This window comes from Megalopta genalis, chromosome 8 (assembly GCF_051020955.1).
Source record: "Megalopta genalis isolate 19385.01 chromosome 8, iyMegGena1_principal, whole genome shotgun sequence".
Lineage (NCBI taxonomy): Eukaryota > Metazoa > Arthropoda > Insecta > Hymenoptera > Halictidae > Megalopta > Megalopta genalis.
In genome coordinates, this window is record NC_135020.1 from 21,639,916 (window position 1) to 21,660,021 (window position 20,106).

The following is a 20,106-nucleotide window of genomic DNA, read 5'->3' on the forward strand; positions in this document are numbered from 1 at the left end:
TTAATTTTTTTAGATCATAGAGGGACTAGTCTATTAGGCGATGGCTAAAAAGCTCTTTTTTTTAAATTTTGCTATTACTTGGAATGAAAAGAAAAAATTAAAAACCCTTGTTTTTTTAACTTTTTCTACTGTTTATTGGTACTTTTTAGTATTAAATACTAGGTTTTACGCAGTCAAAAAGCTCTAGTTAAATGTTCATTTATTTATTGGCGTAACTCGAACAATTTTTGTTTCTGTGAGACTATTTGAAAGTACTTAAATTTTGTTAAAGGTTCTCTGATTCTTGCGATAACTATTAAAACCTAATTTTTCCAAATACTTGATTCTATAAGGCTATGTAGACGGAAGACACGAATTTTGACAAATATCCTATTTAAGCGAATATTCGTTCAACATTAGAAAAGAATCAGAATCATTTGTTTTAAGATTTCTCCCATAATTGCAATATAAAAAAACAGGATTCGATAATGTAAATTGATCAATGTAATCGATAATGTAAGACGATCATTGAGACAGCATGTTAACGTTACGTTGAGCCTTAATAGGTTATAAATTTTATTCCAAAAATTGTATTATAAATTTTTTTCCAATGTCGAACTTTTTTAAACGAGCGTTCATTTATGTAGGTATTTGTTTGTCATGTGAACCAGGCAGGTTTTAGTTAACAAAGCCAGAGTTTGGTTGTTCATCGAAATTCGCGTCTTCTTTATGAATAAATTAATTCATAGAACTAGCTTAAATTATTCAAATTTATACAAATGCCAATTCGATTAGCTTACCAAGGCTCCACGTTGCGTTAACACATTGTTTCCCTAATCACTTATCTGCGATGAATTGACATTATCGAGTTCTATCGTTCATATCGCGATTATGAAAGATCTCTCCAAAACAAAGAATTACTCAATATTTTTATATCTTCACCTTTTCTTCTTCATTATTAGCTAGAGTATTTTGAAATTTTGCAGAAAACTTCGCCTCGAATCATTGAATATTTTTTACGTATTTTTCACACTGCAGTGAATTTTCATTCATATACGTTGTCTCACATTACAATGCAATTTCCATATTCGGGTAAAATAATATACACTGAGTAACGATAAAAATCGTGATCCTTGTACAAATTTGTTTACCCATTGATTATTCAATCAATCAGCCTAATAAATTGAAACAAAATTTAAGTCACTGCATCCAATATGAAAAAAATTATTACGTTCCAAAAGGTGTCCGAATATTATCGTTACTCACTATACATGATTTTATTTATGTTTTTTACGCAGTAATAAATTACTTGATTGACATTCATTTGCTATTTCTCACAGAAAGATCATGTCAAGCATTTCGTTGGTAGCATAACTGCATATATAATACTTTCTAATACGGTGTCGCCATTGATGTAATAAATTATTGCGCCTATAAAAATCGCATTATATCATTGGTTGGGACACAATGGGTTAATTAATTTGAAATCAATTTCGTATTATTCTATTATTAACGTGCGTGTTTTGTTGACATCGTAAACCTTAGCCAGTCAGGAGATCGTAAAGATTCAAATTGGGTGGCTAGGCTATTTCATATTTATGATCGTGCTGTAATTTATGATCATACAATGGCATAGTTAAGGAGAATAATACTCACCATGACTAGTGCCATGACAGTACCAAGGGTCGAGCCGGCCAGGACGTCGCTCCAATGATGTTTGTAATCAGAAACTCGTGAAAGTGCCGTGTACCAGGCCATCAAGATGCACAACAACTGAAGGAAATGCTTCAGCAATTTGCTGCCCTTCCACGTGATTCTCAACTGCAAGTACAACTGAAAGAAAGAAGAACGAAGACATTCTATATACATGGTGTCGCAAAAGAAAACAAATTCAAAAAACTCAAAACTGATATGTTAGGTTCTCAAAACAAATGATATGTGGTCACTGTTTTTCGACTTGCTATAGGCTATTTCTATTTTGAAAATGTTATGTGGTCATTATTTCTCGGCTTCCTATAGGTTATTTCTATTTTTTAGTAGACTCAAAACAAATGATTTTCGGCTTTCTCCTCAATTGTGACACTCGGTAAGGAATTCATGTGCGTAAAATTTGGACAATTATATGTATAAAATTTGCAATTATATGTTGAACGGTGTTACGAAAAGGACAAATCAATTTTTATTTCATTTCTATTTTTTGCGGTTAGTGCAGCAAATTTTCAATTTGCATAAATATTCGTAGTATAACGATATAATTCAATTATTAACACTAGATTTATGGCACCCGTCAAAATGTCGGGTCACTAATTTTTTAATTTACGATTATTCATATCGTGTGTAAAGACACATTTATGAGTTATTCAATTTATTGAGTATTTTAATAACACATTTATATTTAAATAATAAATTATTCAATTTATACGTTACTTACGGCAAATGTTACAATGACACTTGTTAAAAATCAGAATAAATGTCTTATTGTTACTTTTATAAACTAATATAAAACAGCTGTTTTCTGTGCTCCGTAAATCTAGTGTCAAGGAAACAATTGTGGGATCAAGGGAAAGAAAACTTATTATATTTTGAACACAAACCTAACTTATTGATTTAAAAGTTCAAAGCAGAAGAGAAAAAACACATTTGCAAATGTTAAAGAGGAGAACCAATTAATATGAAAGCGAGAAATTCCGGTTATATTTTTTACACATTGTATTTACAGCTCGATGCTATTCAGCTGACGAATGCATACGAATGACCCGCAAAATGATCGAACTTCGACTGATGCCGAAGGAGATGACGAAGTCCGGTTCCTTTTCGATAGCACCTCACGCTATAGCTTCGATCTTTCTCCGTGAAATTATCATCTCTTGGTCCACGTAAAGAATCCATATAAGGAGCCGACGATTCCCCACATCAACCGACAACTGAAGGAAGCGGTGCAAACGTAGCTTGCCTCTCGCTGCGAAACAATTTTTTTTCCGAGGATGAAAAGGAACTTGTTCGACGGTGGACCGACCAGGGTTTCATAAAGTAGTCAAGCAAGGGGGGCTAAGTTATAAAAGACGACGTTATTCCAATTACTCTATTGTTATTGCAATCAACTTTGTAACTATGTTGCGGATAACCCTCGTATATACTGCGCAGCTGGTAGATCGATGCAACATTGCAAATACAATGTATAGCTCCAATACTTATTGTACAATATTTAGAGTAGGCCACGAAAGTGTTCGTATGCCTTCTAAAACGCAATAATTTTTTTTAAGAGAGAGGCATTTTTCAAATTTCCGTTATAGGCTCAGATAAAAAAAATTAAAAAGTGAGAGTTTATTTTCTTTATCATTCCAAGTAATAGCAAAATTTTAAAAAAGCATTTTGGTCATCGTCTGGTAGACTAGTCCCACTATCGTCAGTCCGGTCACTAGTCACTCAGTCCAGCTTTGAAAAAGTTATTGCGTTTTAAAAGATGTACGAGCACTTTTGTGGGCCACTGTATGTGTAAAATTATTTATACGGAAGAATTTTGCTCGAGAATGGAACGAGGATGTTAAAATATTCTAATTTTACCGCAACCGCGGCATGGGTTCTCGTTGTCCGATATTGCATCCAAATTTTACGCACCTCATTTTCTTACGGAGTGTCACAATTTCGGGGATTAAGCCCGAAAAGAATAGAAAATCGAAAGATAACGACCACATATATGGACCGTTTATTTTGAAAGTGGTGCAAGTCCACTTTCTTTCGTTTCGATAAAATGGAATGTTAGCAGATCTGACAATTAAAAAATGTAGGTTAATTATGTAAAGTCTGGGAATGTTTGTACTAATTTATCAATATGTAATTTGATTACATAAATTTCTTTTAGGCGAATTTAACTAAAATAATATACAATATCCAGGCTGCAAATGGACTTACACCACTTTCATGATTAGTCAATTGTAAATATCATTTAATTTCAATTTTGAAATAACAAATATCACTTTCTTTTTTTGCTGGAATGAATTTTCCTTTTTTTGTAAAGTACTCTTGTCCGGCATTTCGATTAATTTTGTTTATTCGTTGCGTATATTTTCCTTTATTTTCTTTTACAGAATCCAAGTTCTCAGTAACAATATCCTCATCCGATGAAAATTCTATATCTATAATTCTTCTTCTCTTTTTACGCTTCATTAATTTATTTTTCATAGTAGAATTATCTTCATCCTCCGATTCTAAGATTATTCTTTTGTTTATATTCATGGGTCTTATTTCCGTGTAAATTTATTTAAAATAAAATAAAATAACTATTTTCAATTGTCATATTATAATATTGTCATAAAATAACATTGATTTATTATTTCTTCTTATTTATATCACTATCTGATGTGAATATGGAATTATCCATTGTTGGAGGAAAATAAAATAAGTAACCTAAAATAGTAACTTTTGGCACGAAAATAAAACAATATAAATAGCAAATAAAGCAATTGTGAAGCCACCGGTGGCCACTAACCCCGCCACCAGTCTATGGAAATTGGACTTACACCACTTTCATAATCAATGGTTACGCAATTTCTTTTACCGGTCAATTTTAAATTGAACAAAGCATTGGCATTTTTTAAGATATTAACTACTAACTAGTTATAAGCAAAAAGTTTACACTAAATAAAGCATAAATTACGTCATATCTCATTTTTTTTAAAAAAGGACTTACACCACTTTCAAAATAAACGGTCGATATCATTCATATTAGTAATATTTCCTTGTTTCCTTTTTTATTTTTCCGAGCCTATCGAATTTGTTATCACGATTTATTCTGATAAACACGTAAAGCCTGTATTCTACGGCCGAATTAATGCATAAACTGAATTTCTATGAAATTCTACCACGTGGCGTTTTTTTTTCTTGCAGTCACAGATAAGCATACTATGCCTTTGCGACTTCTCCTCGCCACAAATAAAGTCGAAGTTCAAGATGCAACGTTTTTACAACGTGGAAAAAGTACACGTTTGAATCGCAGAATCACTGGGATCGCTGCATCGCCGCAAACGGAGACAACTTCGAAGGTGGTGGAAGACAAATTTAAGTTGGCTGATTAACGAGATTTTTATAAATCCGGTCTGGTTTCTTTCCACAGTGTCCAAACACTGGTCCAGAAGCCTCCGTTTCATTTTTGCAAACAAAAATGCCTTCTTTGTGATTATAGACTTTTCGTCACCCGGTATTCTTTCTAATTTTGTTGTACTTCCACCACTTTCGAGCTCTTCGATTATATCGTAATTTTGTTTCAATACACAGAACTAAACGAACAATTTATATGCATTTATAAATCTATTCAAACCACGTTATTTAACATTCTGTAATTGTAGATTATACAAATTACCTACACAGTAATTTTGTAAAATATGTTATCGCTAATGAGTTCATAGTTAATGCGATCATATTACAATCAACTAAAAATAAATAAATTTGGCATAATTTCATGGCATAGTTCAAGCATGCAATTTCCAATACGTCGATCAAAACCCGTTGCAATTACTAACTTGAACGTGACGTTTAACAAAGCATAATCAATTCTAGAATGTTAAAATAATGTAAAAGATGCAGCATTTTAAATTGATCGATTGCCACGCTTTTTGTGTGTTCATTTAATCAGCTATTCTGTACCTCGAAGAAAATAACAAAAAAATGTATGTAATGTACCTATACATATAGATCCTCTACGATACGTCGATATACATATAAATGTGTATGTATTTTCTGTTAGATTTTTAAATACTGCGCCCTACTGTGAACATAATGTTAGAGAATGGGTTAATCTTATTCTTGCGCATATGTAATAGTAATTTCATAAATTTTCGAAAGCAGTTCACAGCATGCCGCGAACACAATTTATCTTCTACTATTTCTAATGATCGTTTTACTGATAAATGACTATCCGAAGAAGCAAATGTCAAAATACTTTAACCAGCGTATGAACTGCAATATTTCAAAGTCCACGCGCATATTTTATAACTTCCTCCTTCTCTCTTTTTGAACAAACACCATTTATAGATCATTTTGTTGTCAGCAAGATCAAAAATTCCCAATTTCTGCTAGTAAATTGGGTCTGAAAAAAAACGAAGTGTCATGGAAAAGATTTTGAAATCAATCGATTTAAATTTCTATTAGAAATCCATGAATTAAAATTTCGATTAAAAATCTATTACAATTTAAATATTTGTTACAAAGAGGTGAATACGATCTACGAAATTATCAATTTGCAGTGATAAAGTGCGAAAAGGTGAATACGATCTACAAAAGCATTAATTTCGAGTGCAAAACCTGTAGTTACTGTTTCTATAAAAACAAGCGGCATATCTCTAGATTGCTATTACTAAATTTTGCACAGATTTATAAGAAAAATGGGACCTGTCTACGTAATGTCGTGCGTCTTGAAAAATTGCGAACTGCATTATGCAAGATTCCCTAAGTGCTGAAAATCGCGTTACACAAGAGTTATCGCGGTAAGATCATAGCTGTCTCACGCATGCTCTATACTTTTCTGAACTAGCTCAGATCTGGTACAAGCCTTATTATTAGTTAACATACACTATATAAAGTTTCATTGGACCGGTGAAAAACCGGTGCGCTGTTCATCGAACTCGCGCGGAATAATATCACGGTTGTTAAAGCGTGGCATTTTGTAACTCGATTTTTACTCGGAACGCTACTATACATCGATCACGCTGCAGAATCGGCAAAAAAGGCTGAGTGGCCTGTAATCCGAGCGAACAAAAACCACGTTTGACACATGGAACAGCCTAATAAATAATTATTCGTCCCGTGCAAATTCTTTGAAAGGGAAAATGATAAGAGCGAAAAAAAGGCACGAGGAGAAAGAAAATGGGTACTTACCGCGAGGTAGATCATCGTGTAGGCAGAGAAGGACGAGTGTCCCGAGGGGAAGGATAATCTGAAAGAGATGGACATTATAAATCGTATCGTGTCGAATAAATCTCGTTCGGCGATCGTTACGCGCAACAAATTCTTGTTTTATTATTCAACGCGGCGCGCGGAGCTCGATCCTACGTATAGGGGGGATCTCAGGACAAAATTAATAACTCCTACACTAATTCATTTTCCATTTAACACTATTAATAATTTTTTAAAGAGCATACGAAGATCTATTCATTAATAACAGAAATATAACTGTATAAAAAGGAAAGTTTAAATGATCTCAATCTTTTCATCATACTTTTCTTTATCAATTTTTTTAGTGTGATTTGTTGTCATATATTAAGTAATTATCAATATAATTAGTTACATATTAATAATTTCATCGCTAATGCGTAAAAAATCGAGGTGATCATATAATGATTATTTTCGCGAAGATTATTAAATACAAAAGTTACTCGATTTCAAGATGGAGATACAACTATTTTATTTATTTAATTTTGTTGATCTGTAGAGCTGGCTTCACGTGTTCAAAAAACGAAGAAACATTCGAAACAATAAACTATCGTCATTACCAAGATAAAATATTTTTATTTATAAAATAACCTCTCTTTTATTTATAATAAAACAAAGGGGTTTCACGAGTAAACAAATTTTATTATTTATCAATGCAATATCTGATAAATAAATAAATAAATAAATAAAATCTGATTAAAAAATGTTTCTAACAAAAGTTTATTTATTTTTTATTAAAAATACAGGTTTCCATTTAAAGAAAGAAAGCTACCCTCGAAACAGTCTTCAAAGCTATCAATAAAGAAGAAATAAATAAAATTCTTATATTTTGCCCTTGAAGTCGAGTAACTTTTGTATTCAACATCTTTCCCGGAAATGTGTTGTTTTCGAGATATTTAGATTGAAAGAGTTTTCGAACGAACACCCTATAGATTATTTTGCAAAAATGACAAGATTGGGAAAGAACACACCACTGTGCGATCTCAATCTTTTCATCATACTTTTCTTTATCAATTTTTTTATTGCGATTTGTTGTCATATATTAAGGAATTATTAATATAGTTTCCGAGTATCCTTTGTTCGAATAATATTTTTGTCAGTTCATCGCTAATGCGTAAAAAATCGAGGTGATCATATAATGAAAGAAATGATAGATTCTCTTTAAAGTACAATTTTTGTTAGAAGTGTTTACCGACACATTTTCGCGAAGATTATTAAATACAAAAGTTACTCGATTTCAAGATGGAGATACAACTATTTCATTTATTTAATTTTGTTGATCTGTAAAGCTGGCTTCACGTGTTCAAAAAACGAAGAAACATTCGAAACAATAAACTATCGTCGTTACCGAGGTAAAATATTTTTATTTATAAAATAACCTCTCTTTTATTTATAATAAAACAAAGGGGTTTCACGAGTAAACAAATTTTATTATTTATCAATGCAATATCTGATAAATAAATAAATAAATAAATAAATAAATAAAATCTGATTAAAAAATGTTTCTAACAAAAGTTTATTTATTTTTTATTAAAAATACAGGTTTCCATTTAAAGAAAGAAAGCTACCCTCGAAACAGTCTTCAAAGCTATCAATAAAGAAGAAATAAATAAAATTCTTATATTTTGCCCTTGAAGTCGAGTAACTTTTGTATTCAACATCTTTCCCGGAAATGTGTTGTTTTCGAAATATTTAGATTGAAAGAGTTTTCGAACGAACACCCTATAGATTATTTTGCAAAAATGACAAGATTGGGAAAGAACACACCACTGTGCGACGACGCGCTGCGCTATGCGCAGCATGTGCTCTGGCAGATCGTCGTCCGAGCACACGCGTCCCGTAATGGGACCCTATTCATTTTGTCAGGATTAATTCCGGGGCGTGTTCCGCGCCGATTACAATCGGCAAGGCGGACGCGTACCTCAGAGCCGGGATCATAAAGATTCGCCGGAAGATCCTTCGATCATAGCACGACGAAGAAAAAGAACGGGGTAAGGAAGAACCGGCGGAAAAAAGAAGAGAGAAAGGGGCTCGCTCGGTGGACCGTGGACTTCTATATCTGTAAGAGTAATTGAGCATCAAAGAAGCTGCTTTAATCGGATATTATCTGCCCCCCTCGTGTTTCTCCTTTATTTTTTCTCTCGTTCCCTTTAAGCGCGCCTTCTTCGGGGAAGTGGCTGTCGGAACCTATTATTTCATCTTAATTGTGTTTACTTTGGCTAAAGGCTGCTAGCGCATCGCCGGACCGATGCTTGTTCTCTTGTTTTCTATGCAGATCGCGGACATGTTTATGTTTATGTTTATGTACACGACCGTGCAACGTTAAACATACTGCGGAACCCAATATTATGGATTTGTAAAGTCCCGTGTCTCTAATTTTGGACGAACGAGCGGCGAACGTGGTCGTACACGTTTAATTCCCATGTTTTTCGTGCGACGATGAAGTAGGAATAATGAAAGTTACGAATAATCGAAAATCATTCGATCTCAGCTTTTATTGAATAAATATCACTGTTTTTAATGTTTTACTGTTATTTGTCGCTAAACTTGCGAGTTCTATGCATTTGTCGTGAATATGAACGGACAAAATACAAAACAGAAGAATTTTAAGAATTTCAGGTGATTGTTGTATTCGCCCAACTTATTAAAATTATTATTATTATTATTATCATTATTATTAAAATTATTATTATTATCATTATCATTATTATTAAAATTATTATTATTATTATTATCATTATTATTAAAATTATTATTATTATTATTATCATTATTATTAAAATTATTATCATTATTATTATTATTATTATCATTATTATTAAAATTATTATTATTATTTTAAAATTATTTTTTCCAATCAATGCAAACAATTTTTATTTTGCATAAATTGTCCACAGTCTATATACCGCATTAAACGATTACAGAATTTGAGAGAAATAATATGTTAATACAATTATGACGTAACAGGCTTGACTAACATGACATGGTTTCATCAAATATGGATAAATTGATTATGTCTTTATCAGAACGAACAGTGAATGACTTTTTAAGAGAAATTGCGTCAATTTAAAACAAGCGTCAATGATTAGATCCATGATCCATCGTCTTATTCGATTTTAATGTGAACGTGTTATTTAAAAGAAAGTTATCGAGCATGTCTTTGAGTCCACCGCATACTTAAATGTTTAAAAACTGTATAAACTTGTAGCTGTTACGAACAAAATTATTATGACATTTACCCTTGTCTTTTCTTCTATCTAAGATTCTACAATTACAATTATAATGAATTATAAAAAATTAAACAATATTAAAAAAGAATTTAAATAGTTCTTAAATTTCGTTCACAATCATTTCAATTATGTTAAGAACTTTTTTTTCTCAACTTCATTCTAACTTAAAAAGGGGATATTTCTCAATTTTCATTTATTAATATCATATACTAATATTATACATTAATAATGGCATTACTTTATCAATCTGTTCTATTACAAATAAAACAATGTGCACATTTACATAAATATATTACATGAAAACAGGAATATTTTAGTTTCATTTTGTGATAACTCCTCGCTCAGATTTGCGCTGAATCAAATAGTCTGCATACGCACGTTTCTTCGAACGTAAATCGCAAGACGAAGGATTAATAAGATTCCGATAAATAAAGCATTGAATAATTCTTGCGTGGACTACATGTACTACTGTGATCAAAAAGTAAGGTGAAATTGTCATTTAAAACTCCCGGACATTAGGAAGGCAGGCAATTGTTTTTTTCCTAGGTTGGTAGGACTGTCTATAACAATTGCCAAGCGTCTGTTTGTTAAAAGGTTTAATTATCTCCGAGTTACACGTGTTTTAGTAAACGACCAAAAGTGAATTTTTCGATTTTTACAATGGGTGATTTTGTTGAGCAAAGAACTTGCATCAAATTTTGTTTGCGGAACGAATATTCTTGTGCGGACACGTTGAAAATGTTGCGGAAGGCCTTTGGTGATCAAACTATAGCACAAAAAAACATTTATAAGTGGTACAACGAGTTCAAGGCGGGCCGAGAACGCGTTGAAGACGAACCGCGCTCTGGACGACCATCAACGTCTACCGACGAGGGCCACGTCCAAAAAAATCGAAGATTTGGTGCTTGAAAATCGTCGACTGACAATGAGAGACCTCGCTGATAGTGTTGGAATATCATTTGGCTCAGTCCAAACCATTTTGAAGGATGTTTTGTGTCTCAAACGCGTCAAGTCTCGATTGGTGCCATGTCATACTGCATTGGTTCTTCGCGACTTTTTTGCCAAAAACTCGACTCATATCGTTCCGCAACCACCGTATTCGCCTGATTTGGCTCCGTGCGACTTCTGGTTATTCAGCAAACTCAAAAAGCCAATGCGGGGACGCCGTTTTGACACGATTGAGGAGATAAAAACCGAATCGAAGAAGGTCTTGAAGGCTATACCGGAAAAAGACTATTCCGACTGTTTCGAGGACTGGGAAAAGCGTCGGAAACAGTGCGTTTTATCGGACGGGGATTACTTTGAAGGGGATGAAATTGATTTGGAAGAATAAATAAAGAATTTACATTTTATAAACAAATTCACCTTACTTTTTGATCACAGTAGTACATTTTTGTCAGGCAACGTACATTCAAACAACGCCAAGTCCTGGTTGCACGAATCGTTGGTACGAAACCTCGATAAGATTCGTCGATCGTTATCCATCGATCGATCAATCCTTCATTCGGACTGGGGATTCACGATGCAAACGGAATTTTTGTCGACTGTTAGCCGAGACAGTACCTCGAGCCGGTTCCAACGGATACGAGGGAAAAAAAGGGCCGCCGGTAGCAGCAAATGACAATGAGGAAAGGTCTGCGGTCCGGTGGTGATTCGCATGAGCGGAATTGAATCTGAATCAAGGAGCTCGCTCGACCTGCGCGCCTCGGCAACGGAAACATTATTGCACGGCCGGACTGTAGCCGTGAGCGTGAACACACCCTACTCATTGTCACTCTAGCTCTAACTACAATGGCAGTGTATCATTTAACGATTCACGGGCGCGTTTTTCACCTACCATTGTCAGTCGATTCAGCGCGCCCAGCCTCGCGTGCACATTCAATTCTTTGGCCACGCTCCCGCTGGATGGTCTTCTAATTTTCGAAATGTCTCTGCTGAGCTGAGATCATTCATAATTTCGCGGCGTGCCGCGTACGCGAAGTGCCACCTTCTTTTTCTCCTTTTTTTTTCTTTTTTTCGCGTCTTTTGTAGAACTTCCGTTGATTGTGGAGGAGGCTTTCGTTGGATTTGTCTGGTCGACACGGTTTTGTTTTTAGAACGGAGTCGTATACAAAGCGGACCACGTGAAGCGCTGTTTGATGCAGCTAGCGAATGGTAAGTGATACACTCGGTAAGAATAGTACGAGACATTGTACAGAGCGTCTCCTTAAGCCTTGCGCGTAAATTCGGCCCGTGTGACGCAAAATGATGCTGCGAATTCTTGTGTATTTCGTAGCGAAATCATTTTACTCGAACCGAAATTTTATCATGTCCTCAGGTGTACGGAGGTCCATAAAAGTGATCGTACATCTTAAGAGATGTACGCAATTACGCAATTACTATTTTAAAATCGAACTAAATGACTTGAATTTTTTTCAGATTATAGAGAGACTGATGATGACTGATATATTCTTTCTTTTTTTAATTTTGCTGTTACTTGGAATGAAATTACAAGGTAGAATTTATTGAAATTTCTCACGATTTTTATAACAATGGGTGTCTGAATAAAGAAATGTATTCAACAATTTCTAATGGAAGCAACTTTATGATTTTACTGATTATGAAATAATAAATGTGAAACCGGTCATTTGATTGACGGTGGTAGGTTTAGTGTTAAACTAGCATAATAAACATATATATTAGTTTATTTGTGTATATTGTATTAACATTTATATTATATTTTATATATATATTATTTATATTATTATATTATATTTTATATATATATATATTTATATTATTATATTATATTTTATATATATATTTATATTATTATATTATATTTTATATATATATTTATATTATTATATTATATTTTATATATATATTTATATTATTATATTATATTTTATATACATATTTATATTATTATATTATATTTTATATACATATTTATATTATTATATTATATATATATGTATATATAAAATATAATATAAATAAACATGTATAAAAATGTATAAATATATAATAAAAATCGACTTTCTAGCTTCTAAAAAACGAGACACAGATATGTTTGAAATAAAAGTGGAATAATATTAAACGAAGCGACTCCTGGCCAGCTTAATCTCAAGTAATAACCGAGTGAAGGGTTTCACAGAGCTAATGAATGGAAGAGCTAATGTCGTATTCTATATCTACATACACGTAGTAGATCGGCTCCGGAACATTCGGATACGCTGTGCTGGTTACGCGTCCCTTCGCCGACCAAGCAGAAGGCTGGAGGGCGACTCGATATGAATGAATTCTCTGTGAGCTTTTATCGGCATTTCCTGAAATCTGTTTATAAATGAAACTGTCCTTGCTAACGTAACGGTGAATGGATGACCTGGGCTACGCATCACTGACCGGACATTATCCGTCAAAAGTATGGAACTCCGTTTTTTTTTCTAACTAAACAAATACGTCGTAATTAAACAACAGATTTGATGCATTTGTGACTAAAATGTGTAGGTGTAATATAAAACGGTGAAGAGATTGAAGGACACTGAAAATGTGTCATGGACATATTAAAATTATTAAGGAAAGAAAAAACTTTGGCACCTACGCCTTTGCAGATGATACAGACACATTTTATCCTGCATGAAGATCCGCTGTCTAATATAGTTAACATATTATGGGTTATGCTATACTACTTGTATATTACACTAGGTTTACGGTCATCATTTCGAACATTTTCCCATTCATATGAAAAATGAAAAGATTGAATAACAAAAATGTGCTGTGTTTGTAACGAGAATATAATCGGAGACGCAATAATTGTGCAATATATCCTATAAAAATCGAACAGATTCTACCATTGTTGTCACGATTTAATACTCTCATTATTATTATTATTATTATTATTATCATTATTATTATTATTATTATTATTACTACTACTACACAATCTTTGAACTAGCTGAATACGCTTTTGAAGAAAATGATTAAAAATATACATACCTGACTTCCTTCAAAAGTCTCGACGAGATGTTAGCTGAGCAGGTAAAGTCTTCGAAGTACCGGTGATGATTTGCAATTGCGGTACAATTGATAGCAGGCTTACAGAGATCCATAAAGTGAGGTCTTAGGCGACCGATCGTGTATTTCCCGAAGTCCGTGACTAAGACTGTCGTGGCTGCACCGAATCCAAAGATACCGATCTGAAATATTAACCGCATCATTCGCGATTATTGATCGATGAAAATTAATTGGAATAACCTGTGCACTGTATATTCTATGTATAAATCCGAAGAGAGTGCTCTGAATATTTATAGTTAGCTGACGTTACGATCTTATGCTTTTTGGAGAGAAACAAGTTAATAAGAAAGACCTGGCTATGTCGAAGCCTGTCAAAGTATTTTAACGATCACATTTTCAACCTTTAATTTATTAACACTGAACGTACCGTCGCCAGTTGAATGTGATCGGTTTGCAATTTTCTGTCTCAGGATTATTGAGATAATAAAGACGCTCATGAAAGCGTTTTTGCTTATAAGCTTATAAAATTGCAAGGCTTATTAGCTGATAAAAGCATGGAAAACGGTATGTTCAATGTTAAAACATTTCATATAATTGTCAGCAGCAATACACAGATGGGATTAAATGGTAGACCAGAAGCTCTTTTTATACGATTGTTGTGTATTATTGTGTACGTAAGTGGTAGACTGTGCATCTTATAATAGATAAAAGATAATATATCTATCTATATATATATAGTATAGTAGATATATTAGTATTACATATTATATATATATATATAATATATATATAATATATATAATAATATATATATAATATAAATAAAAATATATATATAATAATATATATTATAATATATCTACTATACTATATATATTACATTATGTATAGCAGATTATATTATTATTATATATTATATATAAATATATTATCTTTTATCTATTATAAGTTGCACAGTCTATCTATCTATCTATATATAGATAGATAGATAGATAGATAGATAGATATATTATTATATATTATATAAAGATAACATATATACTATATATTATCTTTTATATATCTTATAATAGATAAATAGAAATTGCTTGCATCTTGTAGCATTTTGTATGATTATAGTACTATATTTAGAGCACTTTATGCGATTACAGCATTATATTTATAGCACTTTATATAATTGTATCTTATATGATCGAAGGCTGTGATCTTTTTTTATATATAAAATAAAACTAGCTCGCATCAATGACAAGGAACCAGAACCAAACAGAAAATTCAATCTTCTTTCAATCACTTAAATAAACTGAAATTAACACGTTGATGTTCTAAAATTCTTTTAATCTGTTTACTGGTTTAACACTTCAGCTTTAATGTCATCCATATATGTACATATATGGCTCTGACGGAATTGTTTGCTTAGATTCAAAAATTAATTTTTAAGCTAATTTATCATATCTTTCTCATTTTATTAGAATCCATAAAACGTAAAAGCGTTGAGAAAGTAAGTGACGTTATACACAACTTAACTTTCTAATTTTTTTATTAGATAATATGTATATTTGAATTTTGTAAAATCTTTGAGGTTGTGTGGCGTGGCGATCAAAGTGTTAAATAGCACCTTAGTCTTTGTAAAAAATGCATAAGATCCGTGAGAAAATAGATACAATTGCATGTGCTACATACAAATACATACCTTTTTATATGCATTCCATATCCAAGGATAAATTTTTCGTCCGAATAACATTTTGGAGGATTCGGTGTCGCTGTGTTTCGCGTATAAATATTCGCCCAAAATCATCTGTAACAGAATTTATAAATTCACTTAATTAACAATTTTAATTGACATTATCGATTCATTCGATATTTTACAATGATATATTGCAAATATCAGCATTGAATTTTTAACTTCCAATAAGCAGCGATCGATACATCTGAAGTTCGTTTCCTAGTACCGTATCACCTCATCAATCATTACATGATCTTGACTTCCGATGAATAAATATTTGAACATGATCAATACACAGTCGAATCTCCATTATCCAGCTCTCTATCATCAGAATTCCCTATTGTACAAATATGTTTCACGAGTAATTAGATTAATCTAAGTCAACCCACGTGCACAACGATTTACTGATTAAAACAGACGAAGACGTACAAATTCAAAAAGACGAAGCCTGGCATTGTAACTGAATCAATGTTCAATTATCCGAACATTCGTGCCACTCTAGTTAGCCTGGATAATCGAGATTCCACTGTACAGTAATTTCTCCCTAATTCGTGTTCAGATTGCGTATAAAAATGGACAATTTGGGAAGATGAGATACGATTATTTGAGCCTTGCGTCTCGTTTTTGTAGTTATTAATAGTCAGTAAGGTTATTTAAGCCGCAAGGTTATTTAATTAAGACTGTTTAACAAAGTTATTTATAATCGCATCTCCTCTTCCCAAATTGTTCATTTTTGCGCGCAATCTGAGCGCAAATTAGGGAGAAATTACTGTACTTACAAAAGGAACAATGTAGATAGAAGAGATATATTTGCACAATATTAACCCTTTGCACTCGAGGGCTCCGGAGCGGAGCCATTTAAAATTTGTCTTCAAACTCGAGGGCTCCGCTACGGAGACAATGCAAATAATTTTCAGTTTTTAACATAAGAACAAAAACAAATCGTAAAAATTAGTTATAGGATGTTTCGCTGTTGGTGACAAATGACGTTTATATCCATAAACAATTAAAAAAATAATAACATACAACGATGACTTTTCTTTTAATGCTTATATCATGAACTTACATGTGAATATGATCTTTTCACTAAAATGGCTTCGAGTTGCTGGTAATATGACTCAAAAAAAACTTCGAGTGCAAAGGGTTAATATTCGTTCAAATTGTATTCGTTAACATTTGTCCGAATGTTATTCAGCCAGAATTACAGTATTTACGAAGATCATTGTAACAGACATTATTATAGCCATATCTGACGAAGAAAGTAAAACAGAGTTCAAACAGAGTTTAATGCCATGTAATAGCAGCAGTTAATAAGTATACGAAATACGTGTTATAAGTATACGAAAATATGCCAACGATATGAAATGCAAAGAAATTGATTTTAAGCGCTCTGTAATATCTCACTTATCATTGAGAATAGAAAAAAGTGAGGTAAACATGATCAAGCTTAAATTTCATTAGCCGAATGAAACCTGAAAGAGGCTTCATTTTATTCGTAAAAGATGAATATGATTTATAAAATGATTAATTTTGATCGAAAATCTTGTACACTTCAGGCCTTTTATATGATATGAGATGATTTCTCAATTTTTCAGTACGTAGAACCCACAGATAGAATAATTGCTAATAACGTAATAACCTATGATGCAGATGCGATCATAAACAAACAAACAAACAAAAACAGAAAAAGGAGGGGAATTAAAAAAATGTTCGAGTAATTTCCACGCGTGGTTACGTAATCCATAAATACCAACAATTCACCAGCTACAAATGACCATCGCCTGATGGAATAAACTCACCAACTTTCCATGGTTTTCATTTAACAATGACACTTTTTCATGGCCTAGAATGGATTAATAAAATTCTACTGCGTATATAAATGACGCTGTGTTCTGCTGGCTGTGAAACTTATCGTTTATGTTTTTACATTTTATTCCAATAATATGGTGGTTCGGGTCGTTGACCGTCACAGCGGAGCGCGCGATCTGTTTACCTGCGACGGGGAGCACCACCACGTTCGACGTTTCACTGTGACTTCAATTATTTTTGTTGAGAAAAGTTCGAGGAATACGACAGTATTTCTCTCGAATTTTTAAAAACTCGACTTCGGGTTCATATTTAAAAACTCGACTTCGGGTTCATATTTAAAAAATAAGAGTTTGTTTATAATTTTAAACGTTGCAAAAACGATCTTTCAATCGGATTAAAATTTACTTAGAGAGGCGTATCTTTCCCAAATAAACTTTAACCCCTTAACGCGCAGAAACGTATTAACACGGGCGTGCAAAACCGGTCAAAATGTGCAGACCCGTATATATACGGTCGGCGTCGCAACTTATGTCGCTAAAATGTTCAGATTCGAATATATCCGGGCAGTAAAAATAACTTAATAAAAATCAAGGAAAACATTCAATTTATTGATATTCATCGTGTAATTCTGTATTGTAAGCTGTAAAGTTTGTTTATTTGGGATTATAAAATATGGCCTTTTAGGGTGACGCTTATAAGCATCTCTGACCTGGTAATTGTTTCTATCTATCTATATCCACTATTGCGTATCTAATTAGCGTTGGCACTTTTGTGAGTTTTGTTATGACTAATTTATTTATTACTCTCCAGTTATCTCCGATCTCTTTCTATTTTTTGCTTATTCAGGAATAAAATATGCACTTTTAGGATGGCACTTATGAACATTTAGTGTATTATTCGTGAGCAAGTCGTGAAGTAAAGTAGACGTTATCAAAGTGAATTTCTTCAAAGACAATTGTCTTTTATTTTTTACAAATATTATTAGTGTCAACATATAAAAACGTTTTTGTTTTATGGTGTATTTTTATAGAGAGTAAATTGGATTTTTAGTGTATAAAAGGTATGTTTTCTAATGTTGAAATAAAGAATGTTGGGCTATGTGCTGCACCTTGTTTTGAAATTTACCATACAAAAGAAAATTTTGAATAGTTTTAGTTTATTATATATTTTTCAGCTAATAAATATTATTATTATATTATTACAAATTTAGGTAAAATTAAATATTTTTCAGTTTTTTTTTCGTCTCCTCCTTCCCCTTCAAAATAGTAACTAGTAATTGAAAAACAGTACGATGGGTACAAAATTCGATCTGCAATGCGATTCAATATTCACTATAATTATTTATCCACTATTTTTATTGAATTTTTAGTAATTTTTGCATTTTTTTACATATTTATTGAAATCAAGGTCCAAATATGTATTTTCTTAGATAAAAAAAATTGATTTTTTTTGGTCGGTTTTTTTTTTTTTAAATTGTGCATTAAGGGGTTAAAAAAAGTACATCCCGACACGATCAATGGTTTCCGAGATAAAAATTCCAAAGTAGAACGCATTTTCGTAAAAATGGTTGAAAATCGTAGATTTCCAAACATTGATGATCTATTATTATTTATGACTACGTTATATTGCAGTTTGAACAAAATCCTAGACATCGGAGGGAGAAAGCGATCGATTTGGCGCGGAATGATTCCGTCGCTACCAAGAAACAGACGAAAGAGAAACAAGAAAGAAAGAAAGAAAGGAAAACTGAAGAATCTCGTAGGAGTGAAACCCTGTCACATTCGCGTTGACACGGCGAGAGATACCGCAATCGTGCGGTGATTAATTCACGGTGTCCACCGCGGTGCCGTTTCCCTCTCGATCACGGGGATCTGTGAAAGAGGCGACGGGACGGTGACCGTAGTCGACGTAATCCGTAATCCGAGATTAAAAAGCGAGAGAAAAGCCGAAACGTAGCGGCGAGTCGAAAAATTCTCGGGAGACCCGATGCCTCGGTAATCTCTCCTCCATGTTTCCAGCGATCTGTCATGCCTCCCCCCCCCTCCACCCCCAAACAAAAGTGGGTTAACCGGTCAGATTCCAGATAAAGGCCGCCAGGTGATACAACTGACAAGCGCGAGTCAATGAAATACAACGGCGCAGGTTCGGCCGTCTTTACCTGTTCCTTTTGGTTGTTCCACGGAACACCGACGGCCATTCTTTCTTACCCCAGCCCGAAACCAGGGACGATAAACGGCCACGGGGCCGCACAGCAAGTCATGTATCTTGGAACAATTCATTTATTTCTATCGCCCCACGCCGCGCCGCACCGCTTCGGTCTTCGGTCACGATGCGGTAGGTACGAACATTTTATGTGCTCTCCCCTGACATTTTATTATTCCGACGGTTTCTAGAAGAATTTTTACGGCAACGGAAAAGTGGGCCTTTTGCCATGACCAA

The 20,106-nt window shown here is 33.2% G+C and overlaps 1 protein-coding gene across 5 annotated transcripts in view; it reads right to left on the minus strand.

The window, feature by feature from the left end:
- wun (wunen) overlaps window positions 1-20,106 on the minus strand; it is a 126,821-nt gene that overhangs the window by 29,786 nt on the left and 76,929 nt on the right. For all 5 annotated transcript variants that reach the window (XR_013033993.1, XR_013033992.1, XR_013033991.1 and 2 more), the window contains exons 3-6: window positions 15,826-15,930; window positions 14,118-14,317; window positions 6,853-6,910; window positions 1,636-1,812 (exon numbers count right to left, since the gene is read on the minus strand). Coding sequence is in view for 1 of the 5 variants with exons in the window: in XM_033479337.2 (XP_033335228.2) it covers window positions 1,636-1,812; window positions 6,853-6,910; window positions 14,118-14,317; window positions 15,826-15,930 (540 nt within the window). In the remaining 4 variants the exon portion in view is untranslated. The remainder of the gene's footprint in view (window positions 1-1,635; window positions 1,813-6,852; window positions 6,911-14,117; window positions 14,318-15,825; window positions 15,931-20,106) is intronic.